We start from the raw sequence: 20,967 nt of genomic DNA, 5'->3' as shown, positions 1-20,967 counted from the left end.
TGCTGCTGAGGTTGAGGAGGTCTATTGTATATATTTGCTGCATAAGCTTCAGGCTGTTCAATTGCTCCAGGTTGCTGCATGGAAGGGCAAAGGTCTGTATGGTGGTCAGCAGAGGAGCACAAACCACAAACCCTTGCGACAGGTACAGATTTCTGATTCAAGGCCAGCTGGGTTACCAAGTTGACCAACGCATCCAGTTTGCCTTCAAGCTTCTTAGTTTCAGATGATGCAGATGGGTTTGTAGCTACCTCATGCACTCCTCTAATGACTATGGCATCATTTCTGGCACTAAACTGCTGGGAGTTGGAGGCCATCTTCTCAATTAAATTTCTGGCTTCAGCAGGAGTCATGTCTCCAAGGGCTCCACCACTGGCAGCATCTATCATACTTCTCTCCATATTACTGAGTCCTTCATAAAAGTATTGGAGAAGAAGCTGTTCTGAAATCTGATGGTGGGGGCAACTGGCACATAGTTTCTTAAATCTCTCCCAGTACTCATACAGGCTCTCTCCACTGAGTTGTCTAATACCTGAGATATCCTTCCTGATGGCTGTGGTCCTGGAAGCAGGGAAAATTTTTTCTAAGAATACTCTCTTAAGGTCATCCCAGCTCGTGATGGACCTTGGAGCAAGGTAATACAGCCAGTCCTTTGCCACTCCCTCTAATGAGTGAGGAAAAGCCTTCAGAAATATGTGATCCTCTTGGACATCTGGGGGTTTCATGGTGGAGCAAACAATGTGAAATTCTTTCAAATGTTTGTGCGGGTCTTCACCTGCAAGGCCATGAAACTTTGGAAGCAAATGAATCAGTCCAGTTTTAAGAACATATGGGACATCCTCATCAGGGTATTGGATGCACAAGCTTTCATAGGTGAAATCAGGTGCAGCCATTTCCCTTAGAGTCCTCTCACGAGGTGGAGGTTGTGCCATGTTCTGAGAATGTGCAAAATCAAAATGCTCAGAATCAGAATGCTCAAAATTATAATGCTCAAGATCAGGATGTTCAAAATCACCAATAACAGAATGCACAGATTCACCAGTTATGGAATGCTCAGAATGATCAAAAGGTATAAAATGACGCCTAACTAATCTATGAAATGTCCTATCTATCTCAGGATCAAAGGGTTGTAAGTCAGATGGATTGCCTCTAGTCTTACACTGCATTCAGCATGCACACAACTAGTTGCCTTGTCATGTAAATAAAGGTGTAGGTTTGAACTACAGCTACCCTCAAATGATATCCAAATGACTTGAAATTTTGTGAGCAACCTTATAAAATGATGAGAAGATATCACAAAAAATTTCAGACAAAAATTCAAAGTCTAACTATGAAAGCTAAAAATGGTAAGTTAAGAAAAATAAGTGAATAAAACTTGAAAAATAAAAAACTTTTGACAGAATCGCTTTTTTTGGACGATGGAGACCTCAGCCAGCCTACGGCGGGCTGCCACGGCGTAGGAAATTTTTTCTACCCCAAATGCATATATAATAATTGCGATTCTGATAACCGGAGCAAAAGTTATGGCCGTTTGAAGTTTTGACAAACACAAAATTTGCTACTTTTTTGGAACTTTCAAATCTGACCAAACTAAAGGCTTTAGCTATTTTTCCCACAAAATATGGATTAAAAGAAGTTACCACAAAAAAATTCAGCCAAAAATAACAACCCTAGCTACTAAAACAAAAAATCTCAAATAATTCAGCATGGGTGGTCGCTAAAATCCGTCTCTAGCTGATTTCTACTACTACTCTGTTTTTGCCGCAAGCTGATTTCTACTACTACTCTGTTTTCAAGCACAATCTTCACAGCAAAACACCCAAGACTGAAACAGGGGAAACGCTTAATGGTAAAACTGAAACAGAACACACATTAAACAAAACACCAGGACACTAATCAACACTAACACACATACTAACAATTAAAACACGAAAGGATTAAACACACAACACTAGCTAGCTGTTATGAACCTTTGGACACTGCTCCCCGGCAACGGCGCCAAATTTGATCAAGGCCGTACCCGAATCAAATAAACATGAAAATGCAGTAACTAGGAAGTGATCCTAGGTCGTTTCCCAACGAGCAGTGACAAGCCAAATGTTCATAATATGCTTGCAGTAACAGTAACGATGGGGGGGGGGGGGGTTTGGTTGTTTGGTAATTAAAGAGCAGAACAAATAAAATGGAATACGAAACTACTAATATTAAAAACGGGTTGTTTCCTCTGATTCAGAAGCCACTCTCTTATCCTGGGTTATGGAGAATTCGTCCCTAACAGTCAACCACTTAATCCAACCCTATTTCAATTTACTAAGCGAAAATCAACTTAGGGGTTTCAATACGTGATTAGGCACCACATACACCAGTTAGCCCTTCGTCCATTAAGCATGAACGCAAGTTAGGCTCAGAGGCAATTAATCGAACACGAAGCGTGCACTGATTAATATTCACGAAATTGGGATAACTGGTGAAGGGAAAACTGCCAGGAAACCACATTACAAGCGAAACCTCAAAGAGAGTTGGGCTTCGTCCTCAAAAGGAAACAACACCAGAAAATCTAGCCTTCCATGTATTCAAACAGAAAACGTAATTGAAACATGAAGCAGAAACGTAAATGAATGGAAACGTAAATGAACAGAAACGTAAACGAACAGGAATGTAAAATGGAACAGAAACGTAAATGAGAGTAAAAGAAGAAGCAAGAACGAAATTCTAATTAGAAGCAGAAAACGTAAAATTGCATTACGAACTCAGAAGCAGCAAAACAGAAAAACGAAAAACCCTAAAACAAAGCTCTGAATAATGAATAGCATAATAGAATAGAATGCCCTGCACGAATCCCAAGGTAGCTATTTAAAAAGAGTCACTCAAAGTCACTGGGCCCTATTACAATACTCTGGCCCAAAACGAAATAAACACTGAACAACATAAAATAAAATTGCAAAATTTCCTAATTAGAAATTAACTAAGGTAAGCGCTGCTTTATTTGCCCTCTTCAAGTCCACAACCAAAATCCGGATTAAGCCCAATGTTTCATTAATTCCTGAAATTAGATTAAAAACATCAAATTAGCTAAATGAGCCCAAATTATAAAACTGCCTAATTAATTGACAATTAAGACCAATCAATAATTAAAATGGTGCAAAAAGGGTTTAGAAAATAGAAGAAAATGATGGCACATCAGCGGACATGACATTCAGAGGATGTGGTGGAGCATTGACATTATCTGTGAACGCTTGACATTTGTGGCATTTCCTCACATGGACACAACAATCACTTTCCATGGTAAGCCAGTAATAACCTGCTCTTAGGATCTTCCTGGCCATAGCATGCCCGTTGGCGTGCATTCCAAACGAGCCCTCATGGACTTCCTCGATCATGTGATTTGCCTCCCTGGCATCCACACACCGCAGGAGTGTCATGTCGTGATTTCTCTTATACAGTATGCTTCCGCTCATGAAGAAACCGGTTGCCAACCTTCTCAATGTCCTCTTATCATTGTCGGCAATCTCTGGCGGGTATTCTTTGCTTACGACATATTGCTTGATGTCGAAATACCAAGGCTTTCCGTCCCGTTCCTCTTCTACTTGGCAACAATGCGCGGGTTTGCCACGACACCAAAATTCAATGTAGGGTAGATCCCTGTGCGGCGTTAGCTGGAACATAGACGCCAAAGTAGCAAGCGCATCCGCCATTTGATTTTCCTCGCGGGGAACATGATGGAAGGAGATCTCATCAAAGGTCTTAGCCAATTCCTTGATATAGGCTTTGTAGGGTATCAGCTTGGGATCTCTAGTTTCCCATTCCCCTCTCAGCTGATGGATTACCAACGCTGAGTCGCCGTACACCTTGAGTAGTTTGACATTGGAGTCAATCGCTGCCTGGACGGCCAGGGCACATGCTTCATATTCGGCCATGTTGTTGGTGCAGTCGAATCCTAGCCTAGCTGTGAAAGGTACACATTGATTGTCCGGAGAGACCAATACTGCCCCAACGCCACGGCCTAGAATGTTTGACGCTCCATCAAACCATACGGTCCATTTGTCCCGATCTTCGTCCAATTTTTCCTCAAACAAGGCCATGATGTCCTCATCCGGGAATTCAGGATGCATGGGCTGATAGTCGTTAAGAGGCTGTTGAGCCAAATAATCTGCTAAGGCGCTTCCTTTTATCGCCTTTTGGGTGACGTAAACTATATCAAACTCGGATAGTAGGACTTGCCACCGGGCGATTCGTCCCGTGAGAGCTGGCTTTTCAAAGATGTACTTAACCGGGTCCATCTTGGATATCAACCAGGTAGTATGGCTCAGCATGTACTGCCTTAGGCGATGGGATGCCTATACTAAAGCACAACACGTTCTTTCGAGCAAGGAGTAATTCATTTCACAGGTCGTGAACTTCTTACTTAGGTAGTAAACAGCGCGCTCTTTCTTTCCGGATTCGTCATGTTGCCCCAGCATACACCCCATTGACTCGTCTAAGATAGTCATGTACAAGATGAAAGGCCTTCCAGGTACTGGTGGCATAAGCACGGGAGGATTCATGAGGCACTTCTTGATCCTTCCAAAAGCCTCTTGGCAATCCTCATTCCAGCGATCAGTTTGGTTTTTGCGTAAGACCTTGAACAACGGCTCACAAATGGCGGTGAGCTGCGATATGAATCTGGCAATATAATTCAAGCGTCCCAGGAAGCCCTGGAGTTGCCTCTCAGTACGGGGTTCTGGCATCTCAAGGATGGCCTTCACCTTTTCGGGGTCTACCTCTATTCCTTTCTGGCTCACGATGAAACCAAGCAATTTCCCTGATTTGACCCCAAAGGTACACTTGGCGGGGTTCAACCTTAATTGATATTTCTTAAGCCTTTCGAACAACTTCCGCAGGTTGATAAGGTGTTCTTCCTCGGATTTAGATTTAGCAATTATGTCGTCCACGTAGACCTCGATCTCTTGATGCATCATATCATGGAACAAAGCTACCATGGCTCGTTGATAAGTTGCCCCGGCATTCTTGAGTCCAAAGGACATCATCTTGTAATAGAACGTCCCCCACAGGGTGACGAAGGTAGTCTTTTCCATATCCTCTGGCGCCATCTTTATCTGATTGTAACCGGAGAATCCGTCCATGAAGGAAAATAAAGCGAAATTGGTCGTGTTATCCACGAGGATATCGATGTGTGGCAAAGGAAAATTGTCCTTGGGACTGGCCCGATTCAGGTCCCGATAATCCACACACATTCGTACTTTCCCATCTTTCTTAAGGACCGGTACAATGTTGGCAACCCATTCTGGATACCGAGCGATGGCCAGAAAACCAGTGTCAAATTGCTTCTTCACTTCTTCTTTTATCTTCAAGGATGTTTCGGGCTTCATCCTTCTTAGTTTCTGCTTTACCGGGGAACACTTGGGATTTAGAGGTAATCGGTGCTGTACAATGTCAGAACTCAAACCGGGCATATCTTGGTATGACCAAGCAAAGATGTCTTGGTAGTCCCTTAGCAGGATTATTAATTCTTCACGGATAGGTGCGGTAATACCTGTGCCTATCTTTACTTCCCTTTTTCCACTGCCAATTCCCAAGTCTACTAGTTTTGTTTCTTCTTGATGAGGCCCCATTTCTTGGTCCTCATGGGCGACCATCCTTTCTAATTCTGGGGGAAGTCCCACATCCTCGTTCCCTTCATCTTCCGTTTGATTTGTTTCTTGCTCGAAGTTGATAGGCGGGTCCCAGGTATTAGTACCTTCGGGGGACTCGTCATCGGATCTGCCATTTCAGAAAAGAAGTAAACATGCAAATGGATGAGAATGGGTAGAGACGTAGGAACAGATGAAGAAAGATCATTGTATTATAAATTTAAAAAACAAAATACACAAAGCCTTAACCAAAAGAAAAACTCTAAAGCCTAGGCCCAACTATAGAGCTTTTAAAACCGTAAAGGTTTACATTATGCTCGCTGCGTAAATGCCGGGGGGTTCCTCCACTCGCCAATTCCCCAGCTGGAAATCAGGAGGGCAAGGTCGTACCAAATCCAATGTACTCGGAACATCATCTTCGTATATTGCGACCACTTGACCTTCGTCTCCCAGACCCGCGCTTATAAAGCTTCTACTTATGTGGCAGGGCGGGCTTCCTTCACTTTCTTGTCTCAACCGCGAGCTTTGACCACCGCCCTTCCTTCCCATGATGCTTCCCTTTACATCTGCCTGAGTGGGCTTATAGCCTAAAACATACTTCCCACGATTTCCTTTGGCATTTATCAGGCTAGTTATGCCGCCGTTGTCTTTGCCTAAACCCATTACGGGTTCGTAACCGTTCCCCAACATAACTCGGGCCATCATTACTGCTGCATCGGACAGGCAAGCTTGCCCAGAGAAGGAGTCCACGGAGGAAATGCTTACCACCTCAAAAGACTGGAAAGCGGTTTCTAATGACTCCTTTGCGGCTTCCACATAAGGCATAGAGGATGGGCAGCTCACCAAGATGTCTTCCTCGCCTGATACGATGACCAGATGCCCTTCCACTACGAATTTCAACTTTTGGTGGAGTGTAGAGGGAACAACTCCCACTGAGTGGATCCACGAGCGCCCCAACAGACAGCTGTAGGGGGGGTTAATATCCATTATTTGGAAAGTAACTTGACAGGTGTGAGGGCCTATCTGTACTGGGAGATCGATCTCTCCCCTAACCTCTCGGCGGGTGTCGTCGAAGGCACGAACCACCATTGAACTCGGCTTTAAGTGGGAGGCATTGAATGGTAATTTCTCCAAAGTGCTCTTAGGCATCACGTTTAAACTGGAACCATTATCGATGAGCACTTTGGCTACGATATGGTCCATACACTTGACTGATACGTGCAAAGCTTTATTATGCCCTCTCCCCTCGGCGGGGATTTCTTCTTCGGCGAAGGCGAGATAGTTGTTGGTAGTGATATTATTGACCAGCCCTCCGAAACCTTCTACCGAGATGTCTTGGGCCACATGGGCCTCGTTCAGAACTTTTACTAGCAGAGCCCGATGAGGCTCGGAGCTCACGAGTAACTCCAACAGCGAGACCTTGGCCGGAGTTTTGTTGAGCTGTTCAATAACCTTGAATTCGCTCTGCTGAATTATACGAAGGAACTCACTGGCTTCCTCTAGCGAAACCTCCTTTTTACCATCCTTTTTCTCCGGAAGACCTTTCGCCGGAATATCTTTATTCGAAGCGTGGGGTGCTTCACCATCTTATTCCTCCACCACTTTTCCTTTCCCCTTGACGTTCGCGGGTTGGATTGGTAGATCCGGAGGCGCAAACACACGACCGCTATGTGTTAGACAAGTGGCCTCAGATATCTTAAGAAGGGGGGGGGTTGAATTAAGATATTCCAAACTTTTCTCCTAATTAAAAATCTATCTTACTTTTTACTTAAGTTATGAATTCCCTTAATGACAATCTTCTTAAATATTAATTCAAATGAAGCAACTTGAATTATGAATATAAAGCAATAATAAATAAAGGAGATTAAGGGAAGAGAAAATGCAAACTCAGTTTTATACTGGTTCGGCCACACCCTTGTGCCTACGTCCAGTCCCCAAGCAACCCGCTTGAGAGTTCCACTAACTTGTAAATTCCTTTTACAAGTTCTAAACACACAAGGACAACCCTTCCTTTGTGCTTAGAGATTCTTTACAACAAGAGACTCACAGTCTCTTAATCCCTTAGAGAATGAGAAGAAGAAGAGGAACAAATCTCTCTAGAAAGAGATGGATTTTACAGATTGAGCACTCAATTAATTCCTTAATGAATTGCAATTGAATTGGCCAAGGAATTCTTTAAGAGGATAAAATGAAATTGCTTTTTGAGAGGATAAACACTTTGTTGTTCTGAAAATCTCTAAGCAATTTCGTGTTTAAGTCACATATATATAGACCATTGGTGGTCATGAGTAAAGCCTTTGAAAAGTTGTGACTCTTGAAATTATTTTTCTGAAATTCCTGTCTGGTAATCGATTACAGTAATTGTGTAATCGATTACATCTTTTAAAATTTGAATTAAAACGTTTACTAACTGCTGGTAATCGATTACCAAAATTGTGTAATCGATTACACAGTCTAAAATTTTGAATTCAAATTTTTATAGCTGTTATAAAACGTATTTGGCCACTGGTAATCGATTACATCCTCTGGTAATCGATTACCAGAGAGTAAAACCTTTGAAAAACACTTTTTATTTTAAATTACTTGGCCAAACCTTTGCTAATTCAATTAGGAATTCCCTTCCTAATATTCTAGTGATCATCTTGATGTTGTGCCTTGTAATCTTGAAGTATTGTCTTGAATTTTAATCTTGAAAAGCCCATTTGCATCAATTGCAACACATCATCATGATCATCATCAAAACATCAAAGCCAATTGCATTTACAATCTCCCCCTTTTTGATGATGACAATACAATACCTGAAATCAAGATTCAAGCAAGCAACAAACAATTGTATATAGATAAAATGTGCATCCGTTTTTCTCCCCCTATATTGCGGAATACATGATCACTTGATTTCTAAGTTTGTTAAGCTTTTTCTTAAGCTTTTGCTACAACCTTTTTCTCCCCCTTTGGCAACATCAAAAAGCCAAAGAACTCGGAAATCAACACAGTTATAACAATGAAGTAGCAAGATATAAGTATCAGAGTATTAAAGACAATAAGCCAAACTCATAATCAAGAAATAATCAAACCAGAATTCAAATAACATAAAATGTCAACAACCACAAAATATCCAAGACTGAAATTTAAAAACACAAGATAAATAAGCAAAGTACTTAGCATAATAATGTAAATTCTAAGAAACTAAAAGCCAAAATACACGGCTTATAAAAGATAAATATTCAGAATCTAAAATCTAAGAAGACGGAGGAGGTGGTGGAAGATCGAAACTCTGACGAATGTATCCGACATCCTCTTCAAGCTGTGTAAGACGAATGTCCATACCGGCAAAGCGTGAATCTAACGAGTCAAAGCGGTCACCAACATACGAACGAAGACCCCGTAATTCGGAGAGGACTTCATTCATGAGAGCGGAATCCTCACGTTGAGGAGGAGGTGAAGGAGTACGTTCATCTTGAGGAGGGAGTGCATCCTTCTTCAGCCATTGTCCATTCCGATCTTTACGATACCCAAAGGAGGTCACTGCACCAGCACCAATTGCAAAGGAACGCTTGACTTGAACAAAGGGTTCATCATCAAGCGGAATTTGAAAATGACGCAAAAACAGAGTAATCAAATGTGGATAAGGAAGAGGTGCATTGGCCCGTAATGCCTTATGCATTCGGTACCGAACCAAATGGGCCCAGTCGATCTGACGACCGGTTAGAAAAGCCCACATAAGAATCAAATCCTCCTCAGAGGCTTGTGCTAAATTTGAAGACCGAGGTAGCAAAATTCTAACAATGATATAATGCATGATGCGATTATCAAAAGTTAATGACCCGGCCAACAATCTACCGGTCATGTCAGCTTGATCATTGCAGACCATGCGACGAGCATCATGACTCGAATAATCGAATTTCCAGTCATCAACAATGGTGCCCTCAAAAGGTGCACCTTGACTGGGTAAATGAGTCAAAGAAAAGAAAAGTGACTGATCAATGACCATAGAAGTACCATGCACCTCAGACATAATAATACCATCCTGAATTTTTAAATTGCAGTAGAAGACCTTTACAAGTTCAGGATAATATGGCAATTTAAATGACATGAAATCAACAAGACCAGAATTTTGAAACACTTGATAGCAATCAAACGTTTCATCATTAAAGAACTCTACGTCTAGGTACTTAGGGTCTAAGATTATTCTAGAAGAAAACTGAGAAAGGTACCGTAGACGTTGATCATCGGATGAAAACAGTGTTGATGATCTTGGAGATGACAAAGAAGGAGGAATAGGTGCTGTGGGTGCTCCGGATGGGCCGTGACGGCGATGGGCAGCAGCGGTGGCGGTGGAAGATGATCCCTTTCTCTTCTTTGATGGCTCTGCCATTTGATGAAGTTTTTCTGGATTTTGATCGGTGGAAGTGAAAGAGGAGTGAAAAAGAGGAAGATTGGGCTTTACGGGACGTGATTTGGTGAAGAATCGAGTGAGAATCGAAGGTTTGAAGTTCTAGGTATGGAGGAAAACGTGGAGGAAGCTTTGGCTGCGCACGAGCTCCGATTTCGTGAGTATTTATAGAAGATGACGCATTGTAATCAATTACAGGTATTGGTAATCGATTACAGGCCCAATAAGCCTTCTGGTAATCGATTACAGGATGTTGTAATCGATTACAGGCTGCCTGTTCATGTGTAATCGATTACACTGATGGGTAATCGATTACCAGAGCCTATCCTAGGCTAGTTTCTAAGAGAATATCTATATTTATGCTCAAATACATCCTATATGTCTAATTTTCACTACTAATACACTAAATTCAATCATTCAATTACTATATACACAAGAAATCATAAATTCTATCATAAAAACAAGAATTCAAACAAGATCAACCAAAATAATCTACAATCAAAAGGTAAAAAGTAAATCAACCAATCAATCAACCAATCAATCAACCAATCAATTCCTATTTTTCTAAATCTCTTACATCTAAGAGACCTAATTCTCTTCTAATAGAGAAAAACACTTCCTTGGGGAGAGGTTTAGTGAAAATATCAGCAAGTTGATTCTTAGTATCAACAAATTCTAATACACAATCTCCCTTTAAGACATGATCTCTAAGAAAGTGGTGTCTAATCTCTATGTGTTTAGTTCTTGAATGTTGAACTGGGTTTTTGGATAGATTTATGGCACTAGTATTATCACACTTAATAGGTATGCGATCAAGAATGATGCCATAGTCAGATAATTGTTGCTTCATCCATAAAATTTGTGCACAACAACTACCGGCAGAGATATACTCCGCTTCAGCAGTAGATAAAGCAACATTGTTTTGTTTCTTACTATGCCATGAGACAAGAGCCGATCCAATAAATTGACAAGTTCCACTTGTACTTTTTCTATCAGTTTTAGATCCGGCAAAATCAGAATCAGAATATCCTATTAAGTTACATGTTGAATTCTTAGGATACCATAATCCTAAATTGATTGTTCCTAATAGATATCTCATGATTCTCTTTACTGCACTTAGATGTGATTGTTTGGGGTTGGATTGAAACCTAGCACACATACATACACTAAACATAATATCAGGTCTACTAGCAGATAAATAAAGAAGAGATCCGATCATACCTCGATATTGTTTTATGTCTATAGACTGACCAGATTCATCTTTATCTAAGTAACAATTAGTGCTCATCGGTGTAGACATGTGTTTTGCACTATCCATCCCAAATCTTTTGATCAATTCCTTGCAGTATTTGGATTGATTGATGAATATACCTTCTTGAGTTTGCTTGATTTGTAATCCCAGAAAGTACTTTAGTTCTCCCATCATTGACATTTCAAATTCACTTTGCATATCAAGGGAAAACTCCTTACACAATGAATCATTAGTGGATCCAAAAATTATATCATCAACATATATTTGAACCAACAAAATATCATTATGCCTTCTCTTTATGAATAATGTGGTATCCACTTTACCTCTGGAGAATTCTTTTTCAAGAAGAAAATTACTTAATCGTTCATACCATGCCCTAGGGGCTTGTTTCAAACCATAAAGAGCCTTTTGTAATTTATAAACATGGTTTGGTTTATCAGAAATTTCAAAACCAGGGGGTTGTTCAACATATACCTCTTCTTGAATTAAGCCATTTAAAAAGGCACTCTTAACATCCATTTGATAAAGTTTAAAGTTCATTATGGATGCATATGCCAAAAGCATTCTAATGGCCTCTAATCTTGCAACAGGAGCATATGTTTCTTCATAGTCTATCCCCTCTTCTTGATTATACCCTTTTGCTACTAATCTAGCTTTATTTCTAATAATTATCCCATGTTCATCTAATTTATTTCTAAAAACCCATTTTGTTCCAATGACAGGATAATTTTCAGGTTTTTCTACTAGTTTCCATACATTGTTTCTTTCAAATTGGTTTAGTTCTTCTTGCATGGCAATGATCCAATTATCATCTACTATGGCTTCTTTTATATTTTTAGGTTCAATCATAGATACAAAAGCCATATTATTGCATAAATCTTTAAGAGAATGTCTAGTTGTTACCCCTTTTGAGATATCACCAATAATATTGTCGAGGGGATGATCTCTTGAAGTTTTCCATTCTCTTGGGAGTGCATCATTGGATTTGCCTTCTTCTGGAGGATCTTCATTGTTTCCTTTGTCATTTCCTTTAGAATCTTGTTCATGAATGTTCATATGTTCTAAAGAATCTGCAATGTCATCTAGCATATTCTTTGTTGACAATATAACATTAGATTCATCAAAGGTGACATGAATGGATTCCTCTATATTCATAGTTCTCTTATTATATATTCTATATGCTTTGCTTTGTAAAGAATATCCAAGAAAAATGCCTTCATCAGATTTTGCATCGAATTTTCCTAGATTATCTTTACCATTATTAAGTACAAAGCACTTGCACCCAAAAACATGTAGATGAGAAATATTAGGTTTTCTACCGTTAAATAACTCATATGGGGTTTTCTTTAAAATAGGTCTTATCAAGGCTCTATTCATGATGTAACATGCAGTATTGACAGCTTCAGCCCAAAAATACTTTGGAAGAGAAGTATCATTTAATAAAGTTCTTGCAATTTCTTCCAATGACCTATTTTTCCTCTCAACAACTCCATTTTGTTGTGGAGTTCTTGGTGCAGAAAAATTATGTTCAATACCATGTTCATCACAAAATAATTCAAAATCTTTATTTTCAAATTCACCCCCATGATCACTTCTAATGGATGCAATCTTGAGATTTTTCTTGTTTTGTATGACTTTAGCAAGTTTCCTAAATGCATGGAATGAATCACTTTTATGTGTAATAAATAATGTCCAAGTATATCTAGAGAAATCATCAACTATAACTAAAGCATAGTAATTTCCTCCAAAACTCATGGTTCTAGATGGACCAAATAGATCCATATGCAATAACTGTAATGGTCGAGTGGTTGAAACAACATTTTTAGATTTGAATGAGACTCTTGTTTGTTTGCCCTTTTGACATGCATCGCATAATTTATCTTTTTCAAATTTCAATTTAGGCAAACCAACTACTAAATCCTTTGAAATTAATTTATTTAAGTGATCCATGTTTATGTGAGCAATTCTTTTATGCCATAACCATGGATCATCATCTTTACTAAGAAAGCAATGATTGTTTTCTTGTTTTATGCTTAAGTCTATCATGTAAACATTATTGACTCTATGTCCTACATGCTTTATATCAATGTCATGCTTATGTTCTATAAGACATTTCTGAGAATCAAATGATACTAGATAGCCTTTGTCACATAGTTGACTAACGCTAAGCAGGCTATGCTTAAGACCTTCAACAAGTAGAACATTTTCAATGGAGTTTGAAGAATTTGTACCTATTTTACCCACTCCAAGAATTCTACCTTTGTTGTTGTCACCATATGTTACATGCCCGCTTTTCTTTGGAGATATGTGTGTAAAATTTGATGCATCTCCAGTCATATGTTTTGAGCATCCGCTATCTATGTACCACTTCTTTCTCAAAGATACCTGCATAATCAAGTTTTTGACTTAGGTACCCAAATTTTATTGGGTCCTTGCATGTTAGTATTAACTGAGGATCCTTTTGGGACCCATATCATTTTAATATTACTGTAATTTTTCTTGAAGTAGCAAGTTGATATGCCATGTCCTCTTCTTCCACAGTAAAAACAAGTGATAGAATTAGAATTACATTTTTGTGTGGAAGTGGAAAAGTTTTTATGAACCTTTTGTAGTTTTTCAGATTTATACCCTAGTCCATTTTTATTAGACACATATCTTTGTTTACTTAATATAACATCTAAATTATTTCTACTATATGAAAATTTTGCAAGTGAATTTTTTAACTCTTTAATTTCTTTTACATATTTATCACAACAACTACAAGAATCTGTTATTTTCTTGTCATTTATAGTGGAGATATTAACTTTTTCATTTGTTTTAGAGATTGAAACTTCATTTCTAAGAAGATCTAATTCTTTGTTTAATTTTGAAATTTCATTTTCTAAATTTGAAATTGTTTTCTTTGATGATGAAACTAATTTTGCAAGTTTAATTGATTCTTTATGCAAATCAGCAAATGCATCTTGCAATTCATCAAAAGAAATAGATAAGTTGTTTGAAGATGTTACCTCTTCATCACTTTCGTAACTTTTTGCCATAAGGCAAAGATTTATCTCTTCATTTTCAGAATCATCAGAGGATTCCAAATCATTTTCATCCCATGTGATGTATGCTTTCTTTAGTTTCTTCTCACTATGATTTTTCTTTTCAGATTTTTCCATCTTTTTCTTGAAGATGGGACAATCAACCCTCAGATGTCCAGGTTGATTGCATTCAAAGCATTTTAGAGTAGAGGATGAATTTTCTGTCCTTCTCTTTGATTTAAAATTTGGTCGCCTCTGATTTCCTCTTACTTTAAGAAATTTGTTGAACCTTTTTACAAAGAAACTTAGATCATCATCATCATCTGCATCATTATCCTGATCACTTTCTTCTTGAATTGAGGATGATGCTTTAAGAGCAATTCCTTTCTTTTTCTTGTCATTTTCTTCATTTTGGTGCAATCTCAATAGTTCCATCTCGCGTTCCTGCAACTTACCAAATAAAGTGGCAAGAGACATGTTAGACAAATCTCTTGATTCAGAAATAGCCGTTACTTTGGGTTGCCATTCTCTACTTAAACATCTTAGCACCTTGTTTATAAGATCTTCATTTTGAAATTCTTTGCCTAAGGCTGCTAGATGATTTACTATATGTGTAAATCTCTTTTGCATACTCTGAATATTTTCATTTGTATTCATTCTAAATAATTCATACTCATGAGTTAGTGCATTTATCCTAGATCTTTTAACATCTGTAGTTCCTTCATGTGTTAATCGAAGAGTGTCCCACATTTCCTTAGCACTCTTGCAATTTGAAACTCTGAAATATTCATCCATTCCTAGGGCAGATGTTATTATGTTTTTGGCTTTTAGGTTGTATTGTAATCGTTTTCTATCCTCTTCAGACCATCTATCTCTAGGTTTTTCTATGGTTATGCTTTCACTTGATGAACTACCATCTATTGAAACTCTTTCTACTGTGGTGGGTATATAAGGCCCTATTTCAATGGCTTCCCAGATATTTAGATCTATTGCCTCGATAAAAATTTGCATTCGGGTTTTCCAGTAGTGGTAACCCTCTCCATTAAAGATTGGAGGTCTATTGATAGAATTCCCTTCTGGAAATAAGGAATTTGCTGAGGCCATCTTTTTCTTGAAGCTTCTAAACTTTGTACAAGAATGAAGCTCTGATACCACTTGTTAGACAAGTGGCCTCAGATATCTTAAGAAGGGGGGGGGGGGGGTTGAATTAAGATATTCCAAACTTTTCTCCTAATTAAAAATCTATCTTACTTTTTACTTAAGTTATGAATTCCCTTAATGACAATCTTCTTAAATATTAATTCAAATGAGGCAACTTGAATTATGAATATAAAGCAATAATAAATAAAGGAGATTAAGGGAAGAGAAAATGCAAACTCAGTTTTATACTGGTTCGGCCACACCCTTGTGCCTACGTCCAGTCCCCAAGCAACCCGCTTGAGAGTTCCACTAACTTGTAAATTCCTTTTACAAGTTCTAAACACACAAGGACAACCCTTCCTTTGTGCTTAGAGATTCTTTACAACAAGAGACTCACAGTCTCTTAATCCCTTAGAGAATGAGAAGAAGAAGAGGAACAAATCTCTCTAGAAAGAGATGGATTTTACAGATTGAGCACTCAATTAATTCCTTAATGAATTGCAATTGAATTGGCCAAGGAATTCTTTAAGAGGATAAAATGAAATTGCTTTTTGAGAGGATAAACACTTTGTTGTTCTGAAAATCTCTAAGCAATTTCGTGTTTAAGTCACATATATATAGACCATTGGTGGTCATGAGTAAAGCCTTTGAAAAGTTGTGACTCTTGAAATTATTTTTCTGAAATTCCTGTCTGGTAATCGATTACAGTAATTGTGTAATCGATTACATCTTTTAAAATTTGAATTAAAACGTTTACTAACTGCTGGTAATCGATTACCAAAATTGTGTAATCGATTACACAGTCTAAAATTTTGAATTCAAATTTTTATAGCTGTTATAAAACGTATTTGGCCACTGGTAATCGATTACATCCTCTGGTAATCGATTACCAGAGAGTAAAACCTTTGAAAAACACTTTTTATTTTAAATTACTTGGCCAAACCTTTGCTAATTCAATTAGGAATTCCCTTCCTAATATTCTAGTGATCATCTTGATGTTGTGCCTTGTAATCTTGAAGTATTGTCTTGAATTTTAATCTTGAAAAGCCCATTTGCATCAATTGCAACACATCATCATGATCATCATCAAAACATCAAAGCCAATTGCATTTACACTATGGGTCACATCACTCAGTCCCGTGATATTTGTTACCTTAGCCGACAACGAGCTGACATCGGTGGCTTCTTCTTCCTTCTCCCTCGGAGGTGTATATCTCCATGGGACTGCGTGGCTATTTTGGTATGGGAAAGGAACAGGTTTAGCTGCTAAGGGGTGTCCGGGTTTTTGCGAAGCTGTGCCCTTGGTGAAGTATATCACCAAGGGTTTGGGCTTCGCAACACTGCTCCCATCCGTGGATTGCATGCATATATGCTGCTCTTCTCTTCCTTCACTGCCAACTTCCAATCGATCTTGATCTATCATCCGCTGTAACAATTCCTCTACTCCCAAACACGTTTCCATGTCATGCAGCTCGCCGGAATGCAGCAAACAGGAATCCTCCTTACGCCCACTATGGGGAATCACACCTCCCTTTTGTAGGGCCTCAAAGATAAACCTCCTAGGGGTTGCCACATCCTTTAAAGGTTTAGACCTGCGCGACCTATCGGACTCAACGGCGTTAACCGCTCCCCCTCCATGATTGGCGAGCGGGTTGGTTCTCACACTGGGCCGATCCTCTTGGAAAGTCAGCCATCCAGCATCTATCAAATGTTGGACCTTGTATTGTATTTAAGGGCCAAGCATTTTTCAATGGAATGCCCCGGGACACCCTCATGGTACTTGCAAGTTGCGTTAGGGTCATACCACTTTGGGAAAGGGGGTTGGAGGACCTTTCCGGGAGTTACCACGGCCAAATGGTTGGCGATGAGGGACGGCAAGAGGTCTTCGTACGTCATTGAGAGTGGGGTGAATTCTTGAAATGGCCTCGGAGGGAAGTTCCTTGTTGCGTTGGAATTACCGGCCGGGCGAGTTGTGTTCGGAGTTGGAACTTGGGGAGCTTCCCTCTGGGTGGGTGCCTTAGGCTGCACAGGTGCTGAACTAGAGGCGTTCCCGGTATGAGCCGAGAAGCTCGGGTGATGTTGCGCGTACTGATGGGTACCATGAGGTGTCTGCGGGGGTTTGACCCACGCAAGTGTTGAAGAGACGGCATGGGCATCTCCTTCCTTCCTTTTTGCCCCCGTTGTCCCGATTCTTTTGGCATTCGCACTCGTGGAGGAAACGTAATCGAACTTTCCTCTTTTCAACCCTACCTCGATTCTTTCCCCGGCGAACACTAGGTCCGCGAAGCTGGACGGCATGTAACCTACTAGCTTCTCATAGTAGAACACTGGCAGAGTGTCTACCATCATGGTGATCATCTCTCTTTCTACCATGGGAGGAGCCACTTGTGCCGCTAGGTCTCTCCACCGCTGTGCGTATTCTTTAAAGGTTTCGCCCTCTTTCTTGAACATATTCTGCAGCTGAGTGCGATCGGGAGCCATATCGGAATTATACTGGTATTGCCTTAGGAAGGCAGTAATCAGATCCTTCCAAGTACGGATACGGGAAGCTTCCAAATTAGTGTACCAAACTACCGCGGCTCCGGCCAAGCTATCCTGAAAAAAGTGTATTAATAGCTTCTCATCCTTAGAGTGTGCGCCCATCTTGCGACAGTACATCTTGAGATGGTTTTTGGGACAAGTTGTCCCTTTATACTTGTCGAAGTCTGGTACCTTGAACTTCGGGGGGATAACAACATCGGGTACTAAGCAAAGATCCGTCATGTCAGCGAACGGATAGTCCCCAAATCCTTCCACGGCTCTCAATCTCTCCTCGAGGAGATCGAGCTTCCTCCTTTCTTCAGTTGCCGGGGGCGGTTCTTCCGTGGACAAAACTATTGGTTGTGTCGTGATGTTGGGCTGAGGCAACGTGCTGGGTGCCGGCCCTTCGGGGATCGGGGGATAGAACTCGACATCCCTTCGAGCATAGTCTTGAGGGTCTTTGTGGACCTCGTCGGGCTGTTGAGGAGGTTCTCTTTCAAGGACGGGAGAAGCAATATGGCCCGCATCGTCTTGCAGGACGGGTGGTGAGTAGTTGGGCAGCAATCCATAAGGGTAAGCCGCTCGGTTGTATCCCAGATGAGGGTTGCCATCGTGCCCCAGTGTGTCCCTTCCCCGTCCTACTATGTTTGAGGGAGGATGGTGCGCAGTTGCCAAGAGAGTTGGGTCTGCTTCAGCAGCCGAACTGACAGCGGTAGCGGTGGCCATGTTTTTCTCCATGAGCTGCTTCATTCCTAACATGGCCTCCATCATGGAAGCCATCTGTTCTTTCAGAGCCGACATGTCGGCTTTCATCTGTTCATGTGTCTCCTCTTGATCACCCATCGTTCTAGATTTGGATCTGGTGCGATAGGGATGACTTGTGGCGCGTGTAGTTATGGTGTTTTTCCCTAAAAAACCAAACATGAGGAGTGGGTAAAGAAAGAAAGAATGCATGCTAGAGATAAAATGTGGGAGTGATTTGATTCGCACAAGCTTTTTTGGAGTAGAAACATGGGACCAACTCATTTTATTTCAAAAAGTCGTATCTAGTCAAGGTCTGGGAGACCATACAAGTTTCCTAGCGATTTCTAATTATGTGGGTCATTAAGTCTATCATATGCTGACAATAGTCGAGAAGCCCATCAATTTCTTCGAGGGCGGAGTAGGTGTCCGCCATCGCCTTGGCCTTGGCTAACAATCGGGGAAGTTCTTGACTCCCGTTCAAGGTAAGAGCAAACCGATCCATCCACATGGTTGCCTCTTGGTGTAAAGAGTCGATCACCCTTCCTTTAGCCTCTTTTTCCGCGTATACTTGGGCATACTCGTCCGCGACCCTATGCTCATGGGCCGTGGCTAGACCTAACTCTTCTTGGTACTTGGCGATGATAGCTAGCATGTTGGTCTCCGTCTCGCATAAACGTTGAGACAAGCTCTTTTTGGACCTTGAACAGGCAACTAACTCCTCTTTCAAGACCATGCTATGTGCTTGCGACTGGTCCCTCTCTTCCCTTCGCAGCTTGAGTTCACTGTTGCTACCCCATAGAGCTCCGCGAAATTTGTTACGGCCATACTCTTCCTTGCGAGCCCTCTTGGTCTCTTGTTCAAGGGCTCTTGCGGTAGTTGCATTCTCTTCCTGTAATCCGGCACACTCCTTCCGGACGTGTGTAGCGGCCAACTTGAACTTCTCCTTGGCAAGTTTCGCCTTTCCTAACTCACTTTTGAGAGCTTGGACTTCTTCGTCCTCTTCCGGTAAACTCTCTTCGCTGATGACTTTTAACTTGGCGAGCCAATCTAAACCTCGTATATGAACTTTCAGCCATTCATGGTAACCACCAATGATGCCATTACGAATGCCCCTAAGTTCTTGATCTTTCCTTAACGGGGTTTCCCATGCCTTATGGATTCTTTGTATAGCCTTGAAATTTTGTGCGCCAAAATCCCTCACAAGGAAAGGAGACATGCTTTCTTCCGTCGGTGCTCCCCTCATGGGGTACCCTAGTTGTCTTATAGCGAGCGCGGGATTGTAGTTAATACAACCCCTCGTTCCTATTAGCGGAATGTTTGGGTACCCTCCACATGAGAAAAGGACTCCCTCATTTCCTTCCTTCCATCGGGGGAACCAATTGATTGTTCTACCTCCTATCCCAGCCAAAAGCCGGTCCCAATCTATTCTTCTCTTTTCAGTACACGAGCGATGGCTCTGGAGCGGACATGGATGCCTCGTGTCTTGCTGGAACAGGTGTGAAACCAACCAAACATAGAGGGCGGGTAAGCAACAAATGATCCGTGCGCTACTCTTTTCGCACCTTTGGTTAAATGTGTCAAACAAATCTGCCAAGACAGCCACCACCGGACTTTCCTTGCTATGGTGGTATGCAAGGAAAGCGTCGATTGCTGCTAGGTCCACCAAACCATCTACATTTGGAAAGAGGACAACCCCAAAAATTAGCAAAGCTAACACATCCATAAACGGGACCCAATCTCCTTGATTGGCCATACCCCTCGCCTTGTCTTCTAGGTACCTCCGTGGTAGGCCTGCTATGCCATTCCAAGTCTGTTTTATGCGGTCCAAACCTCTTGCTGAATCCTTGACCACAGTTGCAATTCTGCTCAAAGAGGGGAGACACCCGGAGGAAAGGTATGGTTTTCTTCCCCCGAGAGGACATCCTAGAATTTCCTCAAATTCTTCAATGGTTTGTACCAATTGGAAGTCTCCGAACGTGAAGCATCTCAAAGGCTGGTCGTAGTATTGGGTGAGTGATGCAATGGCTTCTATGGATATCTCTGCTACGGTCAATTCTAAGATCTTTCCGTAAATCTTGCGGAAGGCTTGCATTTGGAGAGGTTCCATCAACCGCCCTAATTCCTTGATGCTGGTGGTATCTAGGCTTTTAACCTTGACTTGGTAAAACCTCTTACCGGTTTGATTTGTCCCCATGCTTACTAAAGTGAGACAAAAAGCTGGTGCAAATCAAAACTCCGATATCTCATGGTGGAATGGATGAATGCATG

The 20,967-nt window shown here is 40.8% G+C and overlaps 1 protein-coding gene and 1 non-coding gene across 2 annotated transcripts; one reads left to right on the top strand and one right to left on the bottom strand.

Annotated features, from left to right (window-relative positions):
• The first annotated feature begins 444 nt into the window (after positions 1 to 444).
• LOC112999706 (small nucleolar RNA R71) lies at positions 445 to 551 on the top strand. The gene has a single exon (XR_003264914.1). It is a non-coding gene; the product is annotated as a small nucleolar RNA R71 (small nucleolar RNA).
• A 1,348-nt stretch (positions 552 to 1,899) lies between these two features.
• LOC112999605 (uncharacterized) lies at positions 1,900 to 15,348 on the bottom strand (the record flags this gene model as incomplete). Its single annotated transcript, XM_026125926.1, has 5 exons — positions 1,900 to 1,911; positions 10,598 to 11,857; positions 12,179 to 12,235; positions 12,389 to 13,633; positions 14,788 to 15,348. Coding segments are annotated over 5 exons (3,135 nt in total), but the record flags the coding sequence as incomplete, so codon positions are not given.
• Positions 15,349 to 20,967: the final 5,619 nt, after the last annotated feature.

This window comes from Glycine max, chromosome 15 (genome assembly GCF_000004515.6).
Source record: "Glycine max cultivar Williams 82 chromosome 15, Glycine_max_v4.0, whole genome shotgun sequence".
Lineage (NCBI taxonomy): Eukaryota > Viridiplantae > Streptophyta > Magnoliopsida > Fabales > Fabaceae > Glycine > Glycine max.
Note: the sequence above shows the minus strand (reverse complement) of the source record. Positions and strands in the feature narration are given on the sequence as shown.